The sequence below is a fragment of the Salvia hispanica genome, chromosome 1 (assembly GCF_023119035.1).
Source record: "Salvia hispanica cultivar TCC Black 2014 chromosome 1, UniMelb_Shisp_WGS_1.0, whole genome shotgun sequence".
In the NCBI taxonomy this organism is placed as follows: domain Eukaryota; kingdom Viridiplantae; phylum Streptophyta; class Magnoliopsida; order Lamiales; family Lamiaceae; genus Salvia; species Salvia hispanica.
The window spans coordinates 27,230,080-27,239,313 of record NC_062965.1 but is presented as its reverse complement, the minus strand read 5'-3'; the positions used below and the strand labels follow the sequence as shown (position 1 = coordinate 27,239,313).

The 9,234-nt window shown below is 29.1% G+C and overlaps 1 protein-coding gene across 1 annotated transcript; it reads left to right on the top strand.

The window, feature by feature from the left end:
- Positions 1 to 3,693: 3,693 nt before the first annotated feature.
- On the top strand, positions 3,694 to 6,358 carry LOC125202301 (transcription factor MYB54-like). The gene is made up of 3 exons (XM_048100680.1): positions 3,694 to 4,098; positions 5,089 to 5,514; positions 5,908 to 6,358. The coding sequence occupies exons 1-3, from the start codon at positions 3,984 to 3,986 to the stop codon at positions 6,123 to 6,125; spliced, it is 759 nt and encodes a 252-aa protein (XP_047956637.1). The 5' UTR covers positions 3,694 to 3,983; the 3' UTR covers positions 6,126 to 6,358.
- Positions 6,359 to 9,234: the final 2,876 nt, after the last annotated feature.

The window sequence follows — 9,234 nt, the reverse complement described above, 5'->3', positions numbered from 1 at the left end:
TTATATTGCTTGACTTTAGGTATTTCTCCAAATTAAACCATATTGCATGATGTCATCAATGTGTAAATTTATATGTAGATTGCATATACATTATATATTGTGTGAATATTAATGATCTAAGATGCTCTCCTTGAAACTTGTATGATGAGGCTTGTGATAAATTTCTTTTGATAGTATTGTGAATAGGTAAAGACATTTTCTTAGACATAATGTGTTTCTCATCAATTGGTGAATATACACATAATAAATGTTATCTTAGGTATCTTAGTTTATGCAAGTGCTATTTTTTCAGTTCATAAATTTATTTTAATGTCATTAAATTTACAAATTATTTATAAATCAAAGCGGATTTGTTTATTTTTTTAATAGTTTCAATTAAATAGATAAAATAACAACTGAGATTTTAATTTTATGTAGTTTGTAAAATTAATAAGGTTAATAACAATGTTGAAGGTATTAAAATTTTGTAGGTATTAAAATTAATTATACATATAAAATTAGTTAAACAAGGATAGTGTTCATAAATGAATTGTGTTCACATGATGTATGTGTATGTATATATATTCAAAGTCAGCCCATTTTTAGATGATATATAAATAATAGAAATAGTGAGATCTGATTGTACAAATGGTGGGCTCGTGATCCGTTTACAGTTGAATACTTTAACAAGAAAAATCCATTAATTTCTTAATTAAGGATAAATCAAATAAGAATAAAATATGATAATAGGGGGAAGAAGAAAGGTAGGCCAACAGTCAAAAACAAGTCTTACTTTCCCACAGGAAAACGTTTCTATTTCGGCAGTTTTAGGATGTTGAGAACTAAGTTTAGTTTCCCTTACAGTTATGTATTGGTATGACAATTCAACTACAGGGGAAAAATTAGTTATCACACACCCACACACTCATTAAAAAATAATCTTTATATCTATAATTTAATTTTTTTAATTAAATGACATTTGCTACACATTCAACTAGGTATAAATATAATAGTCATTTAAATCATGAAATTTAGTCAAATTCAGAAAATTTCACAGTGGTTTGAAATATTAAATCATGAATTTTGTTTCGTCGAAAAAGGTGATTCTCAAAACGATGTTGTTTGATTAGATTAAGAAAATAGAAAAGGAAAAAATACTTTCATTTAAATTAATAAAAACATTGTTAATTAGAAAACTTAAGTTTGACAAAAAATTTGGGACATAAAATGCTACCTATCAACCCTAAATAATTATCAACTTGTCTTTTGTAGTAAGGAAAGCAAGCCCTAATTGTTTATTGCATTGTAAGTTTTTTTATAGGTGCAATGTGTATGTAGCTTAAGTGAAAATATAGAAAATAAATAACAAGTTTACCTTAGTTTGAAAGTTAATTTGAACTAAAGGTTTGATTCCAATATACTACTACTGCCCTAACATTGTTATCTATGATGTGGAGATATCAACTGAATAGTATGTTAACCATATGTATGATTAATTGGAGGCTCTGAAAAATACAAATATTAAAAGTAGTTCTTTTGCAATTATATATAAGTATCATACAAAACACAAAATGGTTGTTAGATAATTAATGTTGTATATTTATTTTGTATAGATGTTCTTTCTATATGTAGGATTGTAAATTGTGTCTAATTCAATCAGTTAGGTGGACGAGATTTCATTGGACGAACTTGTTGATTATTGTTATTTTGTTGGGAATTTGGTTTGGCATATGTGCATTACTTTATAACTAATTTCTAAAATTATTAAGTAGTTATTAGTCAATTTGTTAAATTTAAAACGTAAAATGAAAGAAAACATGCGACAATTTCCTTATCCTCCGATATCATATGCCCAATGATTAAATCCAAAAGGTAGTAACGAAATTTGGCCAAAGTTAAAATAAGAAAGGAACATATATATGTATGAAATTAATGTGGGGACTCATCTCATCAAAATATATTTATCTGATATTTTATTTATATATGCAAACCCTATATATACATATTTTTAAACACTACGAGACACACTAGCTACTATTAAGCTATATAATGGATAAATCATTCATGTTGATATAAATTAGGTATATGAAAGCATGTCCAATTCAATAGTTGGGTATTGAAATGAAGATCAGACAAACATCAATTAATTTGAATTTTATTAAATCATTTTACACATAACAAACGTGTGGCTACATATATAAACATAATTAAAATTAATTAATATACAATATATATTTCAAGGGATGTAACACATACTGCCCTTAAAAATAACTGAATGGACTGGTGACCTGAATATTGATTACTTAATAGAAGTTTATCTATTATTGAAGCAATTATAATATAAATATGCATAATTGAAATTTCAAATTACCAATAAACAGATTAAATATAAATTGGAAATATTACGATGCATGAACGCAATAAGAAGAGTGTTTAATTAATTGCATGTTATATATTAGTAGTTCAATTACATAATTAAATTAACTAAATTTATTTCGTTTAATTAAATGCATGTTATACATTAGAAGTTACAAACAAATTCATCACGAGATTACAATTGCAGAACCAATTAATTTGGGCAAACTTTTAGTTAGGTTTAGGAAAGCTGGTCAAGACCTAAAACCTTATACATACGTCTTCACTAATTAAGCTCTAACAACAATACCAAACATTTCATTGCTAGTCAATATTGATATCATCAAATTAAATTCATTAACACAAACTTCCACTCCCTTATTTAGGTACAAGCGTGCCTTTTTTCGTATAGGTTTGAAATCTATGATCAAATAAAATTTGACAAGTGTGTAACATCTTATAGTGTTTATTTCTTAAATAATATGTATATAATATATTATACTTGAATAGTGTTGCATGCACAGTTAGAAGGGAAAGACAAACTGCTTTGGTGGGTACATGTAGGTTAGAATTTTTAGAAAAGATGGATGTTGAAAGGAGAGCGACATTTACCCCACCAAGCAACCCCATTCCCTTCCTTTCTCTCTCATCAGATAGTACATATTTAGAGAGAGAATACACCCATATATTTATACGAGTATTTATTTATTGTGCAAAGGGGCTTAAAAAATCATGAAATTTGGTGAAATTCTGGTTTGTCCTGTAACTTTCTAAATAAGTTGGAAAACTATGAAGTTTGGATTTATTTGCAATCATCAATCGCAAAAGAACATAGTGATCACCTACATGTAATATATTGCTAGTGGTTTTCAATCTAACGACATTGTTTTCTTTAGATTTACACTATTGTTTAACTCGGCAACATAGACGTCCATATCAAATGCAATTTCACAAAAAGAAAAAAAAAAACCATCATGGGATAAATGCGAACAAATCCAAACTACATGTAATATATTTTTAGTGGTTTTCACCTAACGACACTATTTTCTATAAAAATAAACTAAGTGCATCGTTTAACTCATCGGTAGCGACGTCCACGTAAGTAGGATTTTTCAGCTGTCATATCAGATACAATTTCATAAAAAAATCGTCATAGGATAAACACGAACAAATTCAAACTGAATTTGAAAGTTGCGAGACAGACGAGAATTTGACCGATACATAATAAATATCGTATAGTAAATCATGATTCTCTCTCTCTCTCTCAAGAATATTGTTTGTGTAATTAAGTGGGTTTGTTAGCCTAGATGTTGCATCAACTGGTGGTGCTGGTCTGTCCAAATCCCTCCCACTCTCTAACGGAAAACACTTGTTTATCTAACCCCCTTTCCATTACTTCTCTATCTATATATTCTCTTTTCATTCCCATTTATCATCTTTCCTGTTCATCAATCATCATCATCTTTTCTCTCCACACAAACCCTACTTATATACATGTTCTTCATTTTCTTTCAAAACCCTCTTTTTTGAGTTTTGATTGTTGAGTTTGCAAAGGAAGGGGAAGAGAATATTCAGTTAGGGCTTCAAAAAGAGTTTTTCTTCCTCGTGCGTGTGTGTATATATCTGTTGTTTTTCGTCATCAAAGAGAGATGTGCAGTAGAGGCCATTGGAGGCCGGCAGAGGACGAGAAGCTGCGGGAATTAGTTGAAAGATATGGACCTCATAATTGGAACGCCATAGCTGAGAAGCTCCATGGTAGATCAGGTACATCTCTCTCTCTCTCTCATGCACAGTTCTAGCTAGGGTTTGATAATATTGATGAAAAAAAAATAAATTTTTTTTTTTCTAGTTATGTTATTCTCCCTAATTGAGCTTCCGTACAAAAAAATTACTTATAAGATTACTCTTAGTATGTAAATCTAATTACAGATTCAAACCTATGTACTCCATAAACTTAAATACAAATCAATACATTGGAGGGTTAGTAATCTAATCTATACCGATTTTTAATAATTTTATCAATTTTATCCCACCAATTTTAGTAATTGTATTAATTTTATCCTATATTTTTCAAACTAACATTTCTAATTACATCTTATCAATTAGTTTTAAAGTATTTTTTATAAAAATAAAATAAATTATTAATATTATCGTATACTACAATTTATTCCACCATTGGATCAAAATTCAGACATTATAAATTGATTCGAGTTTTTCAAAGTGTGTTATATATGATAATAAAGTAGAAAATTTATCAGATATTATTGATATAGTTATTACATATTACAGATAATTTTATAAAATTAAAAGATTGTGATAAAATTGATAAAACAAATACCAGTTCAAGATAGATTCGATGATTAACCCGTACATGGATCTCCAAACTTCTAACTATGTTATGATTCAATTAAAAATTCAAACTCACCCACATTTATATTTCTACACATATAATTGCATGGATTATGATCATGAGAATGTAAAAATATTGCATTTAACGTATATTTTACACATTTAACATAAACGTTTCTCACCTGCTTATTTAAAACAGTTCTTATTGAACATCTTTTCTCTAAAATTACATCCTAAATAACACCATACATGTTCCATATATAGTCTTTAATACACCATGCAAATTAAATTCATAATTATCATGTCGAGATATGTTACATAGTCTTCAATATAGCATGCAAATTAAATTCTTAAATATTACTAATACACTAAATAATTAATATCTTGTTGACACATCTATATCAGGGAAGAGTTGTAGGCTGAGATGGTTCAATCAATTGGATCCAAGAATCAACCGCAGCCCCTTCACGGAGGAGGAGGAGGAGCGCCTCCTCGCCTGCCACCGGATTCACGGAAACCGGTGGGCCATAATAGCCCGGGTTTTCCCAGGGCGCACTGATAACGCCGTGAAAAATCACTGGCATGTAATCATGGCTAGAAAATGCAGGGAGAGATCGAAAATCTACGAGAAACGAGCTTTGAGAAACGAGCGAGAATCGTTGTCTACATCAAAGATTGATAATGGCAACATTTTATCAATTTGCAGAGGCAAAAATTTGAGCTTTAGCCCTCTAATGGAGAATTTTCAAGAGAGATATAATATGCAGATTGTAGGATGGAATCAGCCTCAATTTTGTGACACGCCAATTACTAGAATGAAGAGTGATGAAGGTAATTTATATTCTTAGACTTTTTTTTAAAGAAATATAAGTTGACCATTTTTAATTACTTCCTCATACTCATGCAAAATGGTTTATTCGTGTTCAATTCGTCCCAAATATAAGAAATTATCTATCCATTTTTAAAATTTATTCTAATTTATGTTGTAGCTAGGTATATTGAAATCTGTGTATGATGTAGCACATATATACACTAAATAATATATTCTTTGAACAATTTTTTCTATTTACATTTGCATAAGCATGAAATTGAATATGAATCTTCCATTTATTTTCTAACTTCATTAAATGGTATCCTTTACTAATTAATTAATTATACTATATAAATAATTGCATGTGTTTAAATATCATAGTCACTAATTCATCCATTTCTTGATCAATGCAGAAAGAAGCAAAGGAGTGGAGTTTTACAACTTTCTCCAAATCAATACTGACTCAAATAGAAGTGAGGTTATAGACTATGCAAGGAAAGAGAAGCAAGACAACGACAATGACAAAGAAGAAGAAGAAGAAGTTGATCAGAGAGAGGCTTCGTACCAACGAAACGAAGCCTCTTCTTCTCCACCATTTATTGATTTCTTATCGGTGGGAAACTCTTCTTGATTCGTAGAGAGAAGCAGCTTAAGAACATGAACTTTCTATATAAGGGTTTTAATTAGGTGGATCATACTTTGCAAAAGTAGCCTAATTTCAATGATCCATATATCAAAATAGAGTCTTTGAATGTATGTGTGCATTAACAAATTGAAGTGTTTTTAATGCATGTGAATGAAAAATCCAGTATGTAATTTGCATGATTTATTGTGTTAATGAGAAAGGCAAAGTATACACATGTAGTATTAATTTCTTAAGCTAACACTTAATACTGTAATGTCTGAATAATGTCGTTGTTTGTTTTCGTTTACATCATTGTGAGCACACACACTCTTCTTTTATGCATATAGAGAGAAAATTGTACTACTATATATTTTATTCGAAAAGCCTAAACATGATCCAATGGGGTATTTTCTTATTTACACAATCCACGTTTAATATGCAAATAAGATTTTGGAGTATTCAATATAACAAATAGTATTGAGATATAAAGATTCCTTTTCATTTTATTATTTTCTTAATTGGAGTTTATGGGCCTTAAAATCCACAATATTTATGCAGGCCCATTTATAATTTTCTATAGGAACAATTATTTTTTGGGTCCGGCCTGTGTTGAGGAAATTGGTAGTTGAGGTTTTTATTTTATTTATGGAGTAATTGATAGTTTTTAGTACAATAGTTATTCACATCTTTATTATAAGAGAGGTACACAAATATTGAGATCATATAATAAATAAATAAATCTTAAAAAGTAGCATCTCCTAAAAGTATTTTTATGTAACTACCAATATTTTATTATATATTCCAACCATCATTATATGCTTAGGGAAAAGGAAGATTGATGATGATGAAAAGAGCAAATCTAAAGTGAAAATAAAGTGTACATCAAATTCCCTTACCACACATACAACAAATATTGTGCACGAACGCCGAAAGTGTATACCGTGGTAGGGAAGAGAATATACAATTTAATACGAGTGAAGACATACATATATATGATACTCAATAAAAATATTTGTAAGCATATGATTATCTTTTTCATAATTTATCATAATGTTTTTTTTTTATTATTCCTATTTTATACTTACAATATGGTTTTGTTCATGAAAATTAACAAAATAGGATCGCGCGATGTGAATTAGCACAACTTCTTTCTAAAATACCTTAGCAAACAACAAAAATTGCAAATAAGTTATGATATGATATCGGATACTACCTCCATCCACTGTATCTAGGATTCTCGATTTGAGAATGTAATAAATTAATAACTATAGCAATTTGGAGCTTCAAACTATGATTGGTCATTATTTATTTCTTCAATTTGTTTTTTCTCAATCAAAATACTCATTATAAAAAAACGCGCAAATTATAAAGGAATTTACTGAAAACACAATGTCCGCCGGCACGCCGGCATTTACCGAAGGATTTGACATTTGCAATTTCCCTAAACCTTAATCAATAATCACTATTTACAGTTAGCAACATGGCTATCGACTAATATTAATTGGTCATCCGTGGTAATACCATTCTCCAACGGATAAATTGATTTTACCTACAGATTTTACCGTTGGTAATTGTGCTTTAGAAAATTAAGAAATAGAAAAATAAAAAAATTCGCAGCCTATAATTGTGAGACAGCGTCCCACCCACTTCAATAGCAACTGCACAAACGAAATCTATTGATTATTAAATGGATCAAAATCTTAGGTAAGTAAAGCAAAAAAGTGGGTAATATTGTACCCATAAAGTGTGCCCTTTCTTATTTGAAGCTTAGATATGCTTGACCATAATAATGATTTCATGTTCAATATGTCATATTTGTCATTCACACTAACAATAAATAAATAAATAAATACAAAATAACACACACACACAGAGTCCATAATTATTAACCCCATGCTCATGTTTGTATGTCCCTCTTGGCATGCCACTATATGCACTTTTTGTGCCCTAAATTAAAAAAAAAAGGTGACAAAGTTGAAATTTTAGAGGAGGCAAAGAAAATAAATTATGTCTAGCCATAGAGGAAAGAAAGATTCCTTTAGTCTAAATAAATGCTCCCATTTTATATGGACAAACAACGTGCTTGATCTCAACACGATTCTTGCCCAAATTGATCAAATAATGAAATGAACCAAGAATTGTGACATCCACCTCCAATTTCTAGTGATCAAGATTCTATTCAAACTAATTAAAAAGAGAAATATTGCAAATTGGGGACCAAAGTTGAAAGATTTTCGACACTTCTAATGTTCGAAATCAAAATTGTCATGTCCTTTTAGTAGTGGAGAACCACATGTATTTTTTCTAAATATTGTGAAGACAATTAGCTGGAAAAAAAACTTAAATTGTCGAGTTGAGTTGAAATAAGATTCCAACATTTATTACGACGATAAATCATCCTTTTAGAATAGTCTAATTGATGGAGGGAGTAATCTCGTAATTAAATAGTTCAATTTAATAAATTTAGTCAGCGTCGTTTAATTAAATAGCTTCATTAGGATCATAGACACATAGTAGTATTTAAGAGTAACGAGTGTGTAAAGTTAAATAAATACTAGGAGAATTAGTTTAGTGTTTTGATGAACCATAAAATTTCTCCCAAAAATATCAAAATTAAATAAAAAATATTAAATTTGTGAGGGGATCCCACCCCCCATAAAATCTGGAAAATGGAACTAATTCTAATTGTAATGATGATATTATAAGATATTATTATATTCGGGTACAAACATAATTAATGGTGTCAAGTCATTGTGAAGCTTAAATCAAATCAATTAATATTGATATGATATTTGAAATCTAATTACTATTAATAGATAAAATAATTTTAAATTAGGCTTTATTAAATTGCTAGATAAATCGAGTCTCAAAATAGATGATAACGATGCTCCATATATACATGAGTAATCTTGCGCTTAAGCGTTTAATATTTTTATTATATGCGTACTTAAATAAAATACATATATTTAACTAATAGCGCCCCATAAATATTTTTGATTGAATCATATATAGCTTTTAGAAGTCTCTAGAGTCTAATTACATCTTATCAAACTTCTAAGAATATCTTTTTTCTTTCCCACTAATTAGTCAAGGGAAAAAAGTAGACATGGCTATC

Excerpts from the sequence above, each read along its gene's own strand:
- LOC125202301 (XM_048100680.1), top strand. The coding sequence starts at position 3,984 with ATGTGCAGTAGAGGCCATTGGAGGCCGGCAGAGGACGAGAAGCTGCGG. Across the intron at positions 4,099-5,088 it reads GAAGCTCCATGGTAGATCAG|GGAAGAGTTGTAGGCTGAGA; the intron begins GTACATCTCTCT and ends CATCTATATCAG. Across the intron at positions 5,515-5,907 it reads TAGAATGAAGAGTGATGAAG|AAAGAAGCAAAGGAGTGGAG; the intron begins GTAATTTATATT and ends TGATCAATGCAG.